Source organism: Canis lupus, chromosome X (assembly GCF_011100685.1).
Source record: "Canis lupus familiaris isolate Mischka breed German Shepherd chromosome X, alternate assembly UU_Cfam_GSD_1.0, whole genome shotgun sequence".
Lineage (NCBI taxonomy): Eukaryota > Metazoa > Chordata > Mammalia > Carnivora > Canidae > Canis > Canis lupus.
In genome coordinates, this window is record NC_049260.1 from 19,176,247 (window position 1) to 19,197,166 (window position 20,920).

The following is a 20,920-nucleotide window of genomic DNA, read 5'->3' on the forward strand; positions in this document are numbered from 1 at the left end:
GATGCTGCGGCAGGTTCTGCACAGGGGCTTGAGGACGTGTTTCTCCCGGCTTGGCCACTTCATTGCCAGTCACCCGGTCTTCTTCGCCTCGGCGCCCGTGCTCATCTCCATCCTGCTCGGCGCCAGCTTCAGCCGCTACCAGGTCGAGGAGAGCGTGGAGCACCTGCTGGCGCCCCAGCACAGCCTCGCCAAGATCGAGCGCAACCTCGTCAACAGCCTCTTCCCGGTCAACCGCTCCAAGCACCGACTCTACTCGGACCTGCAGACCCCCGGGCGCTACGGCCGGGTCATCGTCACCTCCTTCCAGAAAGCCAACATGCTGGACCAGCATCACACCGACCTGATCTTAAAGGTGAGAGGGGGGCGGGCGCGGGCAGCCTCCACGGGCGCCGCTGCCGCGGCTGGGCTGGCTCCGCGCGGGGGTCCGAGCAGGGAGCGCCGCCTCTCCCATCCCAGGCGGCTGCCGCAGGGGCTCCCCTGCACCGCGCGCCCCTCGGAGGCCGCCCGGAGCCTCCTAGACTCCTGGGCGGGGAGCGTCCGGGTCCGGGCCCGGCCCTGCCCTCGCCACTGTCGCCGCCACCCCGGCAGCTGCTGCAACAGTTGGGGCGGCGGCAGCCACGGTGCTGTGGTCGGTGCGCTTGTTTTGGTTGCAGTGGTCTTGCGGGTGGGGAGGCTTGGGGGGTTACTGGGCCAGGAAGGAGCGCAACAAGAGAAGACATTCTAGAAAGTCCTGGTACTTGGAAACAAAATATTACGCTTGGGGGGGGGCGGTATTCAGACACCCTCCTCTCCCTTCTCCCCATTTCTTTACTCCCTTCCTGTGGCCTTTGGAGTGATTTCGGAAAGGCTGCTTTGAGGGGCCGTGAGGGGGCAAAGGAATGTGGGGCGGGATGGTGAGGAAGAGGCCTCATGCCCAGCCAGAAAGAAGTGTGGTCCCCGGCGAGGATGTGGGGCTGCCCCGCCGCCCTCTTCCCCAGAGCGAGGTGGCCATCTCTGTCTTCCCGGGGTAGGAAATGATGTCTGTCATTCGCAGTTATTTCGCCTTGCACAGTAGCTCCCTTCTTCTGAAATGCCCAAACTTCTTTGGGAAGACAGAGATTTGGTTAATCCACTTTTATTTGGGTGCATTTGGGCGTCAGGGTGAGGGGCAGAGCTAGAAGGGTGAGGACAGAAGCCAGGCTATGTGGCCCTACGGGGAGAGCACAAGAAACCAAGCAGCTGGTTAGAGGGTGACACTCTTGGAAACAGGTTGTGCCGTCAGCCCGAGGTGGAAATTTGATGTGAAAAGTGAGGCTAATGGTGATAACTTTCAAGAAGTTCCTTAGAAAAGCAGAGGAATGAGGACTAGAGATGGTAAAGTGGAGACCTTCAGAGAGGAAAGCAAAATTAGGTGAGAATGTTCCATCCAAGTCCCCAGTGGGAATTGTGGGGCTTGTTTACTCACGGTGCCCCTCTGCGGAGGACTGGTGAGAACCAGTCCCAGCTGGAGCCCTGGGGCAGAGGCACAAAAGGTGCTGGTTTTGTCAGGGTCTCAGTCCAGATATGGGATTAGACGACACTTAGACTTCTAGTCCGTTTGTGCCAAGGGGAGGCAGCCAGGGAACCTGGGGAACTGTCTCCTCTTTCCTCTACAGGTAACCCTCTATCCCTGGAGACATGCTCATTTTCCTGTGTTATTTCCTTGCCTCTCTCTGTTGAGGTGATACCAATCAGCAATTAGGAATGAGGGGAACCTGAAGAGGGACTCAGTGGAATTAGGACCTTCCCACGTCCAGGTGGCTTGTGGTATTTTCAGTGGCACACACATCATCACAGAACCTTAGTAACAGTAGTCCGGAAATACTTGCTTTTCTCATGATTATGCTTCTAACCTCGAAGTGTTTTTTTTTTTTGGGGGGGGGGGGTCCCAATACTTCAGTGAACATATTCTGACACACAGTAAAATACTGCCCCAAATGCTTCCTCAAGAAAACACGTAGTAGTTTCATCACAGGCTTAAGGAAACTATAATTTAGCCAGTCCTGACAGTTGGAAAGCTGCCCCATGTTTTGATAGATGATCTACTAAATGATGTTTCTCTTTGTATTTTTTTTCCCCGAGGTGATGTTTCCACTGGCTTTTTTTCCCCCCTAACAAACCGTCACGCCACTGTGACGGGCAGTCACCAGTTACATTCACTCTCAAGGTTAATGAGACATCAACAGGCACATCAGACCTCTTTTCAACATGACTGTTTCTCTCCTATTTGATTTGGATCTGTCCAGGACACAAAACCATATTATCAGAGAAAGTTGGGTCTGGAGAGAGGGAGGCTGTCTTTGCCTCCATGGCTAAAGGGCAACTTTAAAGGACAGCGGTCTTGTCAGTAAATTGTTTTCAGATTTGAGATGGTTTTTCATGTGCGAGGTGTCTGGGGAAAATCAAAAGCAAGTCAAATAGTGGTCAGAAGCCATTTCAAGCTGATGGCTCTCTGGTCAAATGAATTCATACAGTTTATAAAAACTCAGACCTAGGAAACTGAGGGAATTGCCTCAATTTCACATATCCATTTTGCCTTTCCACTTCCAACTCCTATATCTGGTGGGTGTGGAGCTGGGGTCCAGGAAAACTCCAGCAGTCATGGTGATTTAATTGGGGGGTGGGGTGGAGAGCACTTATCATTATTTTCCTTTCTTTCCATTAGATGAAGATTTGTCCTTTATAAAAGGTGTTTGTAGTCAAACAGTCCCTGTTTCTGCCCGTACTAGTGTTATACTGATACTCTGCTGCTGGCATCGAGGATGGCCCTGACAGCTAACACTGCACACAGCACCATCCGGCTCCTGCCCATTTGATGGCATCACATTTGAAACAAGGTGGACAGAGCATAAGCAGGGTTTTATAAGGCTTCCTCAGGCCCCGTTACGAAACCAGAGGAAGGACCTTGCAGGGCTGTGTCATTTACTCCTCCCAGTGCTCTGCAGTTGTACCCATTTTATGAAGGAGATCCTTCTTGGGACATTAGTCCAGGTACTTTCTGAGCAAAAATAGACTGGGAAGCGATGACGACAAAACCCAGGTAGATTATTTTTTTAATATAATTGAGTATCACAAAGAAAAAAAAATGTCCACATTTGAAAATCCAGCTGATCTCACTTGGAGAAGCTTTCTCAGATTTGTGCAAGTGACATAGTTGCCATCCTCAGACTCTGCAGCATAGATTTCCACCCCAAACTATGAGGGGGTGACTGTCCTTAGCAGTGGTTTCCTCTGAAGTCTGTGGGACAAAGATGTAATTTGGGGTGAAGGTGGGTGAGACACGATGGTGCTGGTGAAGGATCAACGATTAATTTCTGGACATCCTTAAAAGTCTTCGTTTCACTAGAAGATTAAATTTAGTTCATTATTGTATTTTAGCAGAAAATCCATGATGTTCATCCCAGAGCAAATTTCAGAGCAGCGCCTAATGAGCTTTTATAAATATGTTTCTTCTTGATCACCGAAAATGAAGTGTAAGAAGGTCTTATTGGTAATTGATCAGGGCTGTGACCAAGACAATACTTGATATATCCCAGAATCATCCGTGTAGAATGAAGAACCAGTTTAGCCCAGTCCTTATAATAACGATATCACCTTTATGCCACTCTGTAAGTTAGAAACACATAGTATGTTTAAATACAGCAAGAGCCTCAGGGTAAAAGTGCTGTGATCCCATTTTACAGATGAGAAGTCTGCTCCTTAGAAATTAACTGATTTGTCCATGAAAAGAAGATGAGGACAGAAACAGGACCTGACAGGGTTCTGACACCCAGTCCAGTACTCTTCACTATAATTTACTGCCTCCCATTTGATAAACTACTCGAATAACTTAAAATGTACATTTTCTAAGTCCAAATGAAATATATTTGACTGAAGTCTCATTCTGATCTCATAATGTTGTCTTAACAGTGGTAACTGAGCCATGAGGACATTTTCTTGACTGATTCTGTCCAGTGTCAGTGAAAATCCACATAGAGAAACTCTAAATGCCCAAAGTGAAGTGTAAGATATCTGGAATTAGCAATACACAAGAGAGAAAGATAGATAAAATTTTCCTGGAAAAATCTCTGGGTGAAGCTGTTTCCTCTTTGAGCCCTGCTCACCGTCCAGGTGGATTTGACTCCAGCGCCTGACACAGTCCCTGGCACATTGTAAACCCTCAATAAATACTTGTCAGATGGACCTGCCCTAGTTTATTCAGACATTTTTGTGATGGGTGAAGACAACTCCATAGAAACTACTTTGAAATGTATTTTCAAAATGACATGTCCTTATTTTTGCAGCTTTACAGGCAGTTTCTAGGCTTCTCTTTTGCCATGATACCATTCTTCCTTCCTTGATATCCTCTGTTATCCTATTAAAACATCTTTCAGTTTTGAAATTGTGTGTGGGGGGTGCATTTCCTTTATACAACTTCTTCTTCTTCGAAGGAACCTCATAGGATATTGTATTCCAAACCAGTGGAAGGACACATCCTCACTATGCAGACATTCTTCCACTTACAGGAGAATCTCATTTTGTTCAAATATTGAGTTCCTATTTTTTTTTACTTTTTATGTTTGAATACATTAAATAGAACTAAGTTGTAAAACAAGATTAACAGAATTTAACTTGGAACTAATTAATTCAGGCTTTCCAAGAAGGGCAGCAGAACTGCTAGCTCACGGTCCTAGAGACTTGGTAGCTGGATCCAGATCCCAGGCGTTTCCAGATACTGTCTCAGCACTTGTAGTCACTGCAGGAAGGGCCATCACTCCTCTCTCTATAGGCTGAGGATGGGCCCATTCCAGCCTACTTTTTGAGTTCAGGGGATGTTTTTATATTTTTTTAAATATTGTAACAAAAAGAAACAAAAACAAAGAATATGAGGCAGAGATAGCATGTGGCTCTCAAAGCCTAAAAATGTTACTCTCTGGTCCTTTACATCAAGAAGTTCCCATACTGTCTTCCAACCCCCTTTACTGGAGCAGTTTCTGGACGAGAACACTGTTAAATAACCTGGAGGGCAGCGGTTCTCACCAAGGGGTGGTTTTGGCCCCCAGGGGACACTTGGCAATATTTTTCACCATCACAACCTGGGGTGGGCTGCTGCTGGCATCTGGTGGGTGGAGGTCATGGATGCTGTTAAACATCCCACGGGCATAGGACAGCGCCCTGTGGAAAAGAATAATCTGGCCCCAAACCCTGCTGGAAAGGGGTTCCTTTGTGTTCTCTGGTTTTATTAGGGTTTTTTTTTTCCAGCTGCATTGATTACGTAAAATGAAAAAATGCCAAAGAGAAGTTCACATCTTATAGAACTTTGGCTGAAGACAAATACTATGACCTCTGAGGAGATGCTTTTTTGGGCGGTTGGGCAGAGATCTGATTCTCCGTAATCCTCCCCAAGATGGAGTTCTCTTGCTTTCTCTCACACCTCTGTCCTTTATAGTCTAAACCCTGCTGGAGAGGAACCCAAGAAACCGAATGCAGTCTAGTTGCCTGCACGGCAGAGCTGCTCAATGCACCCTGGGCTTGAGACTTGTCAGAGCATCACCAGCAGGCCTGACCCTCAGTCTGTAGCAGTCACCCACTATGCTAGGCTTCTCCTGACAGCAGGTAAGACCCCACTGTGAGCGGCAACCTGCACAGGAGGCAGGAGGCAGTGCTTTGTTGCCTGGTCCAACTGCTTGCCTTTTCTGAACACGAAATGAAAAAAGAAAGAGCCCACATCCAAGGAACAGTGGACCAAAGACTCCTGGGTTTGGAGGCCATCGTAAAGATCCTCTCTGCAGATGCTGACACTGGAATCTGCTCTTAGTATCTGAGGGTGCTTTTTCTGGTGACAAGTACTATGGTGACTGGAGCGGCCCAGTCCCTTCGGTGAATGATCTGAGTGGCAGATACTCTTAGAAAAGATTAAGCACGAGCCTGAGAGGGCAGCATCTATGCATCTCCTGGGCCAGCCAATTGCCTTTTGCATTTTCATTTTGCACTAGGGGAAAATCACGGAAAGACTGAGATCACTATTCGTTGTCCTTTCATGTCATAGGAGGAGCATCACAATAATCCAAGTACGGTGTCATCCTGGGGTTGTCTGACTTCTAAGCATATTTCTGTGGTGTGAGGAGTATCCTCAAATACCCACCCTGCCTGTCTCATTTAGATTTGGGGAGCAATCTCTCACTTCCCCATGCAGGTGAGCACTGGGGACAAATCTGGATAAACTGCTCATTTAAACTGAAATGTAAAAATAAAGCTATAGTGCTAGAGGAAGCCAACCTTTCTAATGACTCATAGTATCTTAATAGATGCCCCATTTGAGTAAGAGAAACATGATTTTGAAAAATTAACACAAAAACTGAACCTCTCAGGACTCACCAGACTTGCAAGCCTCACAGAACAGCTGAGCATCTGACTGGTGACTCCGTCCACTAGCTAGGAGATGGAGAAGTAAGCCAAAAGGAGTGATTTGTCTCCTGCCTGACAGGGTACAGCAACCTTCGGCACAGGAGCTAGGGAGGTGCAGGGTGCTGGGGAATCTGATCAACTTTGACTTTGTGAGATGTGCCATCTGGTAGCTGACTTTGGGGCTCAGTGTGAGCCCCAAGTGATACTTGAGATAGGCTCAAAGCAGACCTTTGAAGTCACCTGCTTGCTAGCACATCACAGCAAGCAGGGCTGTCTGCACACATGCCCGGAAGGCCACAGAACTTCCGAGGATTCCTGCCAGACTGATTTAATGACCAGCAGGGGAGGTGAGTAATCTCTAACCTTTAAAAGACAAAAAAAAAAGAAAAGAAAGAAAGAAAGAAAGAAAAGAAAGAAAGAAAGAAAGAAAGAAAGAAAGAAAGAAAGAAAGAAAGAAAGAAGAAAGAAAAGAAAAAAGGAAATCAACACAGTTGTTATTTGATATGGGAAGCCCTGAATAATATGTCATGCCTTCAACTTCAGAATTCATATTTTGAACAAAAGGAGGCAATGAGGGAAGAGGGAAGCTATTTTTATCTTCTTGCTCTCTAAGAAATCCTCTTGAGAATGTTGTCTCTGGTATTTTGAAAGATCCCCATTGTGAGGTCTTCCACTTTAAGTTTAACTTGCAGGTTCCAAGTATAGTCGAGATGAGGATTTTAATGTAGGCACATACGAAATCTTGGGAGGTGATAGCCAAAAATCCCTGTGAAAAAGTGGGGGCACGAAACAGGGAGTAGCAGGCAGCCAATCAGGGGAGCCAAGGGTCCACTGTGGGCACCTGGGGCTCAGTGTCCCTGGGGAACTCTGGGAGACCCTGTAGAATAGACGTCCAGATTAGCGCACCTGTGGGTGAAGAAGCTGGATATTTGTTCCTAACTGGCTAGCCACTGTCAATTGATTAGCTGCGGGGTGGGGGGAGGCACTAAAGAAGTTTCTGACCATTCCAGATGCTGTATGTGTCCCTAGAATCAGAATTGTTGCTCTAGAAAAGCCTCAGGCAAAGAGCTGCAGTGTTTACAGTAAGAGGACTTGGGATGTGGAGGTGAGAATGAGCTGAGAGAGTCTGGCCCAAGGGTCTTATGCCCATCTAGAGTTACAGGCCTCAGGAGCTGAGGGCTCACTTTCTAGGGGATGTTCATCCCTTCACTCAACAAAATGGCCTGTGACCCCATCTTAATGAAGCTTGTGGGCAAGAATGATCCAGCATAGCTGTTTTTTCTTGGATTTGAAAACCCAGTCATTTTCATTTTCAGTTCTGTCACTGGATGGTGATAAAGATGATTCCCAACAGGGCCTGGATGCCACCAGGACTTGGGGTTTTCTATGCCAAACCCCCAGGTCTGAGTGGCCCGGATCCAGCCCTTCTTCCCTTCATGAATACAAGAGAAGTCTGCAGGCCTCCTTCTCATAACCCCGTCTCCATACATCCACTTTTGTTGTTCTGCTCCCTAGAAATGCATTCACTCCTTACTTTGGGTCTAGCTCACATGCTTCCTACTTGAGGAGGACTTCCCACAGTCATTGCTCCTTCCTTCCCTTAAATCTATCTGGCTTACAGTCATGTCCATACTCCTTAATGCTTTATTATACATTATTATATAATCTGCTGTATTGTCACAGGATACTTTCTCTTAAACAAGATCATAAGCTCTTTAAGGGCAGGAACAATGTCTCATGCTCCCAAATTTCTCCTAGAACCTAACACAATGTGGAGTATGCAGCAGGTAGTTAATAAATTATTGCCAGTTGACAGTTTATAGGATGGGAAATGTGCTCTCCCTTCTCTATTGATTTATTTTGGTCACACTAGAACTGCTAATTTCTCAGCATTGAAGGTGAGATTCCTTTGCCCGTTTTCCCACGGGCCCCACGACTTTGCCAAATACCACAGCTGCGCCAAATCTTTCTAATTGTCTCAAGGAAAAAAAAATTCATCTCTGCTACAGAACGATCACTACAAGTGCTCAAAAAATCTTTATGATACCCAGTACTTCAATTTTGTGAGGTTTGCACTGGTGCCTTTTGTTCTCGTTCTTGTTTTGGTTTGGCATCTAAGCGAGTGGTTATGCTGAGTAAAAGATGAATTGTTCTTGGACTCTTTAATGTATCCACACATCACTTGGACACCTTGTGAAAAATAAAGACCCTGATTCAGCCCAGGATGGGAGGGACTCCCAACTCTAGATTTTTAACAGGCTCTCAGGTGATGCTGCTGGTCAGCGGAGCACACGTTGAGTAGCAAAGCTGAGACATAGCTGTTGTGGACGGAACACTGGATTTGGAGTCAGGAAAGCCCAGGTCAAGTCCCAGCTTCCCTATATGACTTTGAGTAACTTACCTCATCTGCCCAGGTTCCTCATCTGCCCCTGAGTGTAACAGCGTCCTCCACACACACTGATGATAGGAACGCACTAAGATCCGGTATCTGACAAACCCATGGTAACCACAGCTTTCTGTAGGGTGTGTTATCATTATTGCTCTTGGCCCTGAAAATGCCTGTTATTCCTCCATAAGTGCCAACTCCTCCAGAGCCACCATCGCCTGGTGAGTAAATAACGTGCAAGCATTTTTTTTTCTTTGACCCAGCAGGCCATAATGGGTGCTCAATCTACATTCTTAATACTCAGATTGGCCATTTGTTGGTTTTTAATGACTCCATTGCAGTCATGACAGACAACTGGACTGGATTCATGCTACTGCTGAACATGCAGCTCCTAAGCTCTTAGGCAGGCAGAGCTGTCAGTGGGCACGGGGGTGGGGGCTGCATTTTACCTCACCAAGGTGGTTTCTTGGGGTTCAGAACCTCATCTTCATGCTTGACGGGGCTTCACACACAAAGGAAGCCTTCCCTTCGGGCCGAGGAAGTGTCTGAGGAATCAAAAGCTCTGGGAGGCTGCAGGCTCCTGTTGCAAGGGTTCCTTCACCTCTCCTCACAGCATGCCAGACAGGGACTCTCCAGCTATGGAGGTGAGAGGGTTGCTAACTCTCCTCTCTCGCTTAATTTACATGACTACAGTGTCTCCCAGAGAAATCTTGCCGACATAAGTAGATCTGCAAGCACTTCAAAGGGAAAGTGTCCTCGGAATTGCTAGAGATCAGGAGAACCAGGCAAAGTGATCATTGTAAAGCCCTTTGAAACTGTGAAATGTAAAATTTTGCTGACTGGGGGTTTTAATCATATAGGTCAGTCCATTTCCCCTACCTTCCCCTTTCTAAAATTTCTTTTTGTGGGGTTATAAAAGAAATCTGTAATTATTTAGGATCAAAATCAAATCCACCAAAGAAAATTCCCCTGCCTACCTGGTTCTCTGTGCCTGAACTCTTCAAATGGAACTAACCTCAATGTAAGTGAGGATTAGCACTTCTCAAATTTGAATATGCTTTGGAATTCCCTGGGAATTTTATTAACATGCATATTCCGATTCAGTGTAGGTCTGGGACCACAATTCTAAGATCCTACACTTCTAACAAGCTCCCAGGGCTGCTGCTGCTGCTGGTTTGAGGACCACACTGACTGGAGCAGTGGCTTGGTAGATCCGAAGAATCTGTGTGCATCCTGACTAATTACTCAGTGCCATTTCGTTGCTTCCACGCTCTTCGGTAGTGGCCCTCCAGCTTGAGCGGGTATACCCTGGAGGGCTTGTCCAAATTCTGGGTCTCCCTCCGAGTTTCTGATCCTATAGGCCTGAGGTAGGACCTGAAAATTTGCATTTCTAACAGGTTCCCAAGGTGATGCTGTTCCTGTTGGTCCAGTGACTCTGAGAGCCACTTCTATTAAAGCAGCTCAGTAAGTAGCTGCCAGGTCTAATTTCAAAAATCCAGTCTCCCTCTCTGTAAGAACCTGGCCCACAGATATAAGTGGGGTGCAAAATATATTTGCTTAGCAGTTAATTCTGAAGGATGCTGCAAAAGCTACTGTGTGAAGGGTACTATGTAAGTCTGAAACTTTTAAGTTTGCAATTTAAGGCGAGTATATTGGACAGAAGGCCTTCTCTGCTGCCTGTCTCAGGGCTGGAGTTTAGGGGAAAGGGGCTGAGAAGAAGAAAAGACAGTCTGAGATGGGGCAGAGGGGAGACAGAAGCCCCCTACCCACACATACATACGCTGTGGATGTTGTTGCTACCGTCACCGTGTGATTACCCAAGTTTCCTTTTTCCAGAGACTTCCCACACAGGGCCACCTGCCATTTACCTTGGCAGAAACTTTCTTTATATCAAACCAGAAGGCATGGTGGGTACAAATAGGAGCTGCCTGTTGCATTTTTGAGGCAAGGACCCAGCTCTGTGGTTGCTAGAGGTGAGATGTCCACAAGGAGGGGCCCTGGAAGCTAATGTTCAGTCTCAACTACTGTATGACATCAGTGATGTTAAAGAGAAGTAAAGTAGAACTGGAGTGCAGTTCAGTAAATAGTGGTTTAGGCATAGTGGAATAAGCACTTCAGAGCCCCCAAAGGTCTGTTTGAAGCTGTGAACCATTAATGTGTCCTTCATCAAGTCACTTAAGCTCTCTAGGGTCTCAATTTCCTCACCTGGAAAGTGGGATCAGCAACATCATCATCACAGGGTTGGAAAATAAAAGGGGATACATGTGTGAACAAAATCATAAAGTGAAATGTGCCTAAAGCCACACTAATCTCAAAATACCTACACCAAATACACACGTTTGTCCAGTGGAAGAGAACAAGCCTCTGGGTATTCCCAGGGGAAAAGACTACCTTGTATTCCCAGGGGAAAAGACTACCTTCTTCGGCTGACATGTTTCACATCACCCATCTCCTTTTGTAAAAAGTACCTGTAGAGTCAGTGACTACCTTTTATGAAGCAGAAGCTTTGCTGACATGGTCTCAAACTCCCAGATAGTATAATATTGCACGCATCTATATTTTTACTTTGAAAGACCCAATGAGAATAAAAAATAGGATATCTCCTCATCTGCTGTTTACACTTCTTCCGTCCATTTCAGAAGCTACTAGCCACATGTGGCTATTGGCCTTAAATTTAAATTAATAAAATTAGAAATTCATTCCCTCAGCTGCAGTAGCCACTTTCCAAATACTCCATAGCCACATGTACCTGTAATGGACAGAACAGGTAAAGAATGTTTTCATCATCAGAGAAAGTTCTATTGAACACTGCTGCTGATAAAATACTGATACATCCTATGGCTTAACTAATAAGCAGTGGAATCAAGATGCAAACACAGGACTGATTTCTAAAGCATCATTTAAAAAGAACTACACCAGATTGTCACCACGAAATACAGAAATAGATGAGTGAGGCATCAGGCCCTGGTGTCTGATGGCCTTGAGGCAGTATTTCAGTTGGTAACAGAGGAAGGGGGAGAACCTTCAGTTTCCACTTCAACATGTAAAGAGTTTGGAAGTTGTCACTCCCATCTGTACACTAAGAAAAACATGGACAAAATCAATGACTCCTCTTGGACACATCAGAGAACTGAGGTCACAGAGAAACTCACCCCAAAACCTGTAGAAGCAGGAACATCCATACAGACATAGACATAATCTGCTTAACTGAAGCATAATGCTCTGATAGAAATGCTTAAATGGTACTTTTGACAAACAGATGGAGCCTGAGTGTGGAATAGCATGAGAGTGAGAGACTCCTGGGAGCTACAGTCACTCTCTTTCAAGGGAGAGGAATCAGGAGGCTCATGTTTTCTTGGCTTTCATCTCCAGGAATCCTAACAGATTCCCAAGGTGAAGCTCTGACAGGGAGAGGTGGAAGAGCAACCACTGTGAAATCCACCCAGTCTTCTCCATACCAGAGGCCTACTTTCTAAAGAAGAGGATTTAGCTAGAGCACAATTCTGAAACTTTTGTCCTAGGTTCCTTGCCACTGAAGCCCCCATCAGCCTTTCTGTCTCACCTAAGTGTTGGGGGAGGGGGAGAGTACACAGGTGTCAAGACTTTAAGGAAATAGACTAAAAGTGCTACATCCAGGGAAGGAAGTAGGGGAGGGGGTAAAAACTACCCCTGGAGAAATATTTGTGAAAGTCGTAGCCTCAAAACACAGGGCCATTTAAAGACTGAAATTTCATCAGATTATTATATAGCATTTCCCCTCTCTAAATCTCACTACCAGGTCAATAAGGTTCCAGTATAATAATAGTGGATTACAGCTGCAAGACAAACTCTCTCTGTGAAAGAGTACTTAGGGAAGCCCAAGGTCAAGAGGACAAACAAAAATAATGACAATGGAGGAATTTGAAGCTTCTGGTATATACAGCCACAACAAACATTAAATACATCCCAACTCCTAGAGTAACATAAATCCTCACTGTAAAGGCCTCAGTTGGTATTAACTGATACAACATGTCCAGTTTTGGAAAAGGAAATTACATGGATGCCAAAAAGAAAAAAAATATAGTCTGAAGGGACAAAGGAAGCTTCGGTACCACACTCAGATATGACACAGATGTTAGAATTATCAGACAGGAAATTTAAAATAACTACGATTAATACATTATGGCCAAGAACTTTCCAAAATTAATGATGCACACAAAATTACAGATCCAGGTAGCTCAGAGAACAGGAAGGAGGGTAAGTACCCATAAAGCCACACTTAGACATATCATATTCAAACTAGAGGAAATCAAAGACAAAAAGGAAATCTAGAAAGAAGCCTGGTGTAGGGCCAGAGGAGGGGACACTGTACACATAGAGAAACAAAGATAAGAATTAGGGATGCCTGGGTAGCTCAGTGGTTTAGTGCCTGCCTTAGGCCCAGGGCGTGATCCTGGAGTCCCAGGACTGAATTCCCGTTTGGGCTCCCTGCAGGGAGCCTGCTTCTCCCTCTGCCTTTGTCTCTGCATCTCTGTCTCTGAGTCTCTCATGAATAAATAAACAAATACAATCTTAAAAAATTTTTAAAAGATAAGAATTATATCAGAATTCTCATCAGAAACCACACAAGCAGGAAGATAGTGGAATGAAATATTTATAAAGAGTTAAAAGGAAAAAAATCTCACCAATCTAAAATTCTAGATTCAGCAAAACTATGCTTAAACTATTTCTCAGACAAAAATTGAGAGAATTCACTGCTTGCAGACCTCTCCTGCAAGAAATGTTCTTCAGCCAGAAGAAAAATTATATGGGTCAAAACCTCAGATCTATCAATGGAGTGTGTTAGAGAAGGAATAAAAAGTGAAATAAAGCCCTTTTAATTTTCTTATTCTTAATTGATCTAAAAGATAACTTTTAAAAGCAATAATAGTAACAACGTATTTAGGTGATTATAACATATAGATTAAGTGGAATGAATGTCAGCTATGTCACCAGGGAGAGGAGAGAGGAACTAGAAATACTCCACTATATCCCAAGTGTATTACACATGAGGAAATTACAGTATTATTTAAAGATAAACTTAGATTAGGTGTAAATATATATTGTAAGTACTAGAGCAGCCACTAAAATTTTTGGAAAGAAGTAAAATTTTTGTAAAGTTTTAAAAAAAGATTTTATTTATTTATTCATGAGATAGAGAGAGAGAGAGAGGCAGGGACACAGGCAGAGGGAGAAGCAGGCTCTCTGCAGGAGCCCGATGTGGGACTTGATCCCGGACCATGGGATCACACCCTGAGTCAAAGGCAGATGCTCAACCACTGAGCCACCCAGGCGTCCTGAGGAAAGAAGTAAAATTGATATACCAAGGGAAGAGATAAAATGTAATAACTTAAAATTCTCAGTTAAAACCAGATAAGGCAGAAAAAGAAGAGGAAAAGAAAGAACAAATGAAATAGCAGTTACAACCACTGTAGATATTGATCCAACTGTATCAGTAGTTACTTTAAATGTGAATGGTGTAAATATACTAATTAAAAGACAGTGACTGTCAGAGGGGACCAAGAACAAACAAGATCCAACTCTATCTTATCTATAAGAAACCCACTTTAAATATAAAGACGGAGGGGATCCCTGGGTGGCTCAGCGGTTTAGCGCCTGCCTTCAGCCCAGGGTGTGATCCTGGAGCCCTGGGATCAAGTCCCTCATCGGGCTCCCTGCATGGAGCCTGCTTCTCCCTCTGTCTGGTCTCCACCTCTGTGTGTGTGTGTGTGTGTGTGTGTGTGTGTGTGTGTGTGTCTCGTGAATAAAATAAATAAATAAAATTATAAATAAATAAATAAATAAATAAATAAATAAATAAATAAATAAAAAGACGGATAGAGGAAGCTATACCATGTTAACACTAGACAAAACAAAGATGGATAGCTATATTAATTTCAGATGTGGCTGACTTTGGAACAAGAAAAATTATCAGGAATAAAGAGAGCATTACATAATGATAAAGGGATTCGATTCTCCAAGAAGACCTTAAATCCTAAACATGTATGCACCTAACAACAGAGCATTAAAATACATGAGGCAAAAACTGATAGAACTGAAAGAAAGAGACAGACCCATATTATAGTTGGAGACTTCAACATTCCTCTGTGAGTAATTGACAGGCCAGGCAGGCAGAAAATCAGTAAGGGCAGAAGGAAGGGGAAGGATGTCTAATAATCCGAGGAGAGTCATGATTCAATTTTTATAAGGATAGCTCTTATAGAAGTGTAGGGGTTAAGTTGGAGAAGCAAGATATTGGAGACAGGGAGATTCCCTCCTCCACCCAGAGAACTGCTTTAAGTCTGTAAGCAAGAGGCTTTGAATAGGATAGCTATAGGAGAAAAAAGGAGATAGATTAGACCACCATTTTCCAAAATGTGTTTTAGGGCAGTTTCCTTTGATGTTGAAAAAAAGAAAAAAACTGGGTTCTGTGATGAAATAACACTGGGAAACAATGTTTAGGGTATCTCCATGTCAGATCCCCCATACTGAATGCACATTAGCATATCACATTAGCATATCAAAGGCTTTCAAAGGAAATCTATTTAACTGTCCAGTTCAGCAGTTCTTAAGTTTATTTGGTCGTGTATACTCTTTATTTTTTTGGTGACCCCTAATGACAAACCACCAAGGAACTGATAGGCTTCAAAACACATGGAAAATACTACCCCTAAAATAGGGAAGTGGAATAAATAGGACTTGAGGTTATTGGATGTGCAAGTAAACAAAGGGAAAGGGGTGACAGTGGCCTAGAGTTTTCCCACCTAGGTAAGCAGAAAAAGGACGCTGTTGACCATAATAGGAAACAGGTGGGAGAAAAATCTAGAGGAAAAGATTCTGCTGTTGGATATATACCAGTTGAAACAGTGCCATAATATGGATTTGCAAATCTTTAGGAGACAGCTGGAAATTCAGATCTGCAGTCTGGAAGAGAGGTGAGGTACTGATGTGAACCAGTGATTGGACAGCATAAAGGTAACAAGCCAAACCTTGGCAGTGGAATTCATTGCCTAAGAGGAGTGCATTTGCATTGAAAAGATCAGAAGTACCAGAGACAGAATCTTGAGTACTATCAGGTTTACAAGGTAGGCAAAGGTAGAGGAGTCAGAAAGACACTAGAAAGCCAGGTGAAGAGGTAGGAGGAGAGGAGAAAATCGTGTCAAGGGATTCATCATGGCAGAGAGGGAGGGTTTAGGTCAAACCCCACATATTTATTGAGCACCTCTGCTTGCCAGGCACATAGTAGAGGATGCAGCAGTGAAGAAAGCACACCCACACTTCAATGGAGCCGACTGGATTCCTTTTGAAAAGCTCAACATGCTTAACCACCTTAGATATTTTTAAAGTGCTACTTTGACCCCACATTATTGCCCTAACTGTAAGTATCTGCTGGGAGTTTAGGGAAGTGAGGACTGAAAAGTAGCCATTAGTGCATGCTTAGAAGTCATTGTTGAGTTTTGGTTGAGTGCTGGGGTAAAGTCTAGTCTGGAGTGGTTTGAGAAATGAGTGGGAGGTGAGGAAATGAAGTTAGCAAGCATGAATCACTCTCTGAAGTGTAGCTGGAGACAGAAAATGTAAAGAGCTCCTTACAGAAGGGGAGATATGGCAGAAGCTGGAAGTGAAGTGGGGTCACTGAGGCCTTTATATATTTTTTTTAACTTGAGAGAGGCATGAGCATATTTCAAAGCTCTTGGGAAGGAACTAGTAGAAACAGAGGAGATTAACCGGACTAGAAGAAGGAAAGGAAAGCCAGAACCCAATGGAAGAAATGGATCTTAGAGGGAGGGTCATGGCCTGATTTCCACAGATGAGAGGACAGAAACAGATGGATGTGGATATTTGCATGGATGTGGTGGCAGCAATTTGAAGGTAATTTCTAACTGATGGCTTGGGATTTTCTCTGCAGGACAGAAAACAAGGTTGGTAGCTGAAAGTACATCTTGTCAAATGCTAAAGAAAGTGAGCATGTGTCTAATATCTGTGGGCTTCAAGGGCAACTGACAAGGGAATGAAAAGAGATTAGGTGGTAAATCGGAAGCCATCCCTTTAGTAGAATTTGAGTTTGAAAACAAAGAGTCTCACCTTCCCTTTGCCTACCTTCTCAAGGTGGGCAAAGTATAGCGAAGAAATTGAAGTGGAAGTGAAAGGCAAGTTGAGAGAGTTCACACTGGGTACTTTTGAATTTCAGAAAAACTGAGTGGGTTATGTAGAAAGAAGGATTTCTTAACTCTAAAAGCTGGTTAGCATTTGGATGGCTCATCAGAGGAGATGGACATGACCTAAAATGGTTCTATGTGACCTCCAACGGTGACATAGGCTTTAGATTCCATCATGTACCTAAGCAGTTCTCAACCCTGACTACATGGTTAGAATCATGAGAGGAATCCACACATACTGGGTCTAGGACTCACTCCCATAGATTCTCATTCTGTGTGTCTGGGAACAGGGTGGCCTCCTCCACATGTGGTCCACAGACTGGCAGCAACAGCAGCCACATCCCCTGGCACCGTGTTAGAATCTCCAGCTCCACTGAGACCTACTAGATCAGAGCCTGTACTTGTAAAAGATCCCTAATTGATTTGTGTACACATGAAAATCTGATAAATGCTGGACTTAAAAAGCATAGTCTAGAGTGGGGCCAGACATGGTTACTTTTTTAAAGGTCCCCTAGCAACTAATACTGTGGGAACCCTGGTTAAGAACCACTGCTACATTTTAAAAAGATACTTTTTAAACTGTATTTAGCCCCAGGGATAAAATGTCATAGCATTCTAAGTGCATGCCCACACATACAAACCTAGAGAAATCCAAGTAAGACCTGTAGTTAGTAGTATTGTACCAAAGTCGGTTTCGTGGTTTTGATCATGTGCTATGGTTATGTAAGAAGTTATCATCGGGGAAGCCGGGTGATGGATACACGGGAACTCTGATCTATATTTACCTCTTCTTGTGAGTCTTAAATTATTTTAAAATAAAAAGTTAAAAAGAAGGCACTTGAAGCCAAGAGAGAGCCTGCTGCCTAGGATGAGGAGCAGCTGTTCTCCATCATCATCTAAGAAATAAACAGGCTCCGTCATTCATTCGTAAGGGAGCCATTGGAGGATTTAAAGCAGAAGGATGACAAGTTTGAATTTGTGTTTTAGAAAAATAAATCTGGTGGCAGTTGGGAAGACTGACAGTTTCCGTCGGTCCAGGTAGATTACCAGGGCCAGAAGCAAATCAAGAGCAATGGAAATGGAACACAAGAGGATGGATCTGAGAGATTCTGGAGGTGAAATCAACAGGATTTGTTGAGTGATTCAGGGATTGTCAACGTTGGCTGTGTGTCGAGGTCCCAGAGAAGCTTTTTACCATACAGATGCCTGAGCCCTCGCCAAGAGCCTGGGATTCCAAGGGGTGAGGCCGGGCCCAGGCATCTGAGTTTGCAGCGCTCTACAGGTGGTTCAAATGAGCAGGGTTGAGAGCAGCTGGCTCCGGCTGAGGAGGCGGGAAGTGCAGGGTAAACCTCACAGGTTTTCCATCCAGTCGTGCTGCTAACCAGCAGAGGAGGAGGAGGAGGCAGCAAAGAGACAGCCAGGATAAATTAGGGAGGTAGCCCTTCCTCTTCCACTTGTTTTATGTTGAGTAAAATTGTAAAAACTTGGGAGTGAAAAATGTATAAATCCATAATCATTGCAACCTCGCTGTCTTCCCGTGGCTCATCTAAACAAATAGATTTTTAAATGAAAATAAAACCTTAGTTCAATTGTTCGTGTCATCTAAACATCACCTTGGCTTATTAAAAACAACTGTTAGCCCCCAACTTTGAAATATTTATACAAACAAAGAAATCTTCAGGAGGCTGCGCTGAATGCTTTGGGAACAAGGGGGAGTTGCTTCTTTCTGACTGCTGCTCTCTCCACAGATTCCAGAAAGCCACTCCTGACCTCTCTCCTAAACCCACCCAGATACTCTTTCATGTCAGGCGGGGTGGGTTTTGCTCCTTTGAGGCTGTGTTTTGGAATCCATCCAAACTCTGCAAAGAAGTGTGGAGTGTGGTCACTGGCCCCACTCTCCTGGGGCAGCAGGGCAGCAGGCACATGGAGTCTCTGAAGTCAGCACTCTCTGCTAATAAGCCCCCAGGTTCCACAGAAGGTGTTCTGGGAGCATGTACCAGGCCTTCAGAGCCGCAAGTGGGAAGCAGCCGATGGCTAACGGATTGTCTTTTACAGGGTAACCTGCCAAAGCCACCAGTCTCCACTCATAAAAACAATCTGGGGTTTCCCTACTGAGAGTTGCTTGGTGCCTATTGGGAGCTGTCTTTATAAAGTTGTGTGCAAAGCACCGTGAAAATGCTTCCATTTCAAAATGGTCTGCTCTTTAGTATTTGAGTTTCCCCCCCTTTAAGGGCATTTCTGCCCATTTGTTAACTTAAAAGGAGAAGTTACAAAACCCACTCGTTTCCACTATGATAACACATAAGCACATCGCAGGGTTTAACGATTCTTTTAAATGGTTGATGTAAAAAAAATGTTAAGGTGGCATTTACAGGGATACTTCTGTGTTCCAGGTTCTTCTATTCCATCTCAGCTTTCTACTCACTATGTTATTTGCAAGGTAACAGAGTAACACCTAAGCTCATCCATTTCTTAAATGAATCTAAACTTAGTTGGAGATCTGCAGGCTTGTTTATATTGATTCTGATAAAGCTACTAAAGCTTGGAAAAAGGAGAGAGGAAATGATAGACTGAGAGTTTAAAAATCTCTTTATTCCTAATTCTAATGTCTTATTCTTTCAGGAGCTGCATATATTAATATCTGGCTGTGTATTCCCCTGAGGGCTGGGCTGGAAAAGCACTGCTATGCTACTTAGTTTTGTGTGTCAATTGCCAGAACACCTTTACCTTCAGACATAAAAAGTACATATACTGATTGTAACAGTCATCTTCCAATGTGTTCAGTTCCCCTTGTTGGTTTGCCTTTTTGTTTGTTCTGTGTTTTTCTGGGAGTCTCCACAAACTAGCTAGTACTTCTGCTCAGTCCAATCAGTCATAGTCTTTAACTAGGTCTCAGGACACCGATATGAAAGCTGTTTAATGCATGCTGGTGATGCCAAGGCAACTGAACAAAAATTTGTTGGCTTGTCCAGAATGTTTCAGTCTTGAGTACTGTGTGCCTGCACTGTGCTGGGAGTAGGCATGTAACAAAGAATAATATTCAAAAGTGCTGAAAGACAATGTCCTTATATTATGGCAAGTGATGACAGATACAGGGAACCAGGGAAGACCTCATCTGCTTTCCCAGGGCAGGCTTCCTGGAGGAGGCGACATGAGAGCCAGGCCCATTACTCCTCCCAAGTCCAAACTCCTGGAAGGGAGGGCTGGGGACTGGGGCTTGACTGCTCACTAGGCAGCCCTTTCCAGAGCCGTCTGCCTCTTACAGCTGCTGCCCTGCAGCCGCTTCTCCCTCATAGAGGATGGGGCTCTAAAAAGTGCCCTGTAGATCCTCCCTTCCTCACATCAAATGAGGCATGCAGAATCTCGTGATATCAACCCTTGCCATCGTGCCTCCCACAAAGAGACACATGCCACTTCTCACAAAGAATGAAACTCTCACTTCAAGAGACAGGCAGTAGCTCTATGACAAGAACACCACTAAGTCGGCCAGGAAGAACATGGGATTTCCAGGCATCAAATGAAAACTATCATGTGTTTCATGAATAGCAAGCAACCCATGGGCAAAAGTGCCAGCTATGCTTTCTGACTGAGGTGGGGAGAGGTTCCAACATTTACTAAGAACCTGTGATGTGCTCCTCTGCCAGGCACTCTCACTCCATTGTCCCATTCAGAAGGAAACCACACTTCTAGATAGTGATCCCATTTTGATGACGAGGAAACAGGCTCAAGAAGGGGAATCTGCTCAAGACTATCAGGTGGTCACTAACTTAGTTTCTTAACACACAAGTCTGTATGATCCCAATGTCAGGTTCTTTCTAGCATGCCAGGCAGCCTCTGGAGCAATTGTCTTGATTTAGATATCCTACAAATCCTACAAATCAATAATGAAAAGACAAAACCACCCAATATCCGAAGGGGCAAAATTCTCAAACAGGCTCTTTGGAAATGAGAACAG

General features: G+C 44.4%; 1 protein-coding gene across 1 annotated transcript in view; it reads left to right on the forward strand.

Moving 5' to 3' along the window:
• Nucleotides 1–20,920, forward strand: part of PTCHD1 (patched domain containing 1) — a 54,762-nt gene continuing 33,842 nt past the window's right edge. Inside the window, exon 1 of the mRNA XM_038587069.1 lies at nucleotides 1–352. Within this exon, the coding sequence (XP_038442997.1) occupies nucleotides 2–352 (351 nt within the window). The 5' untranslated portion in view covers nucleotide 1. The remainder of the gene's footprint in view (nucleotides 353–20,920) is intronic.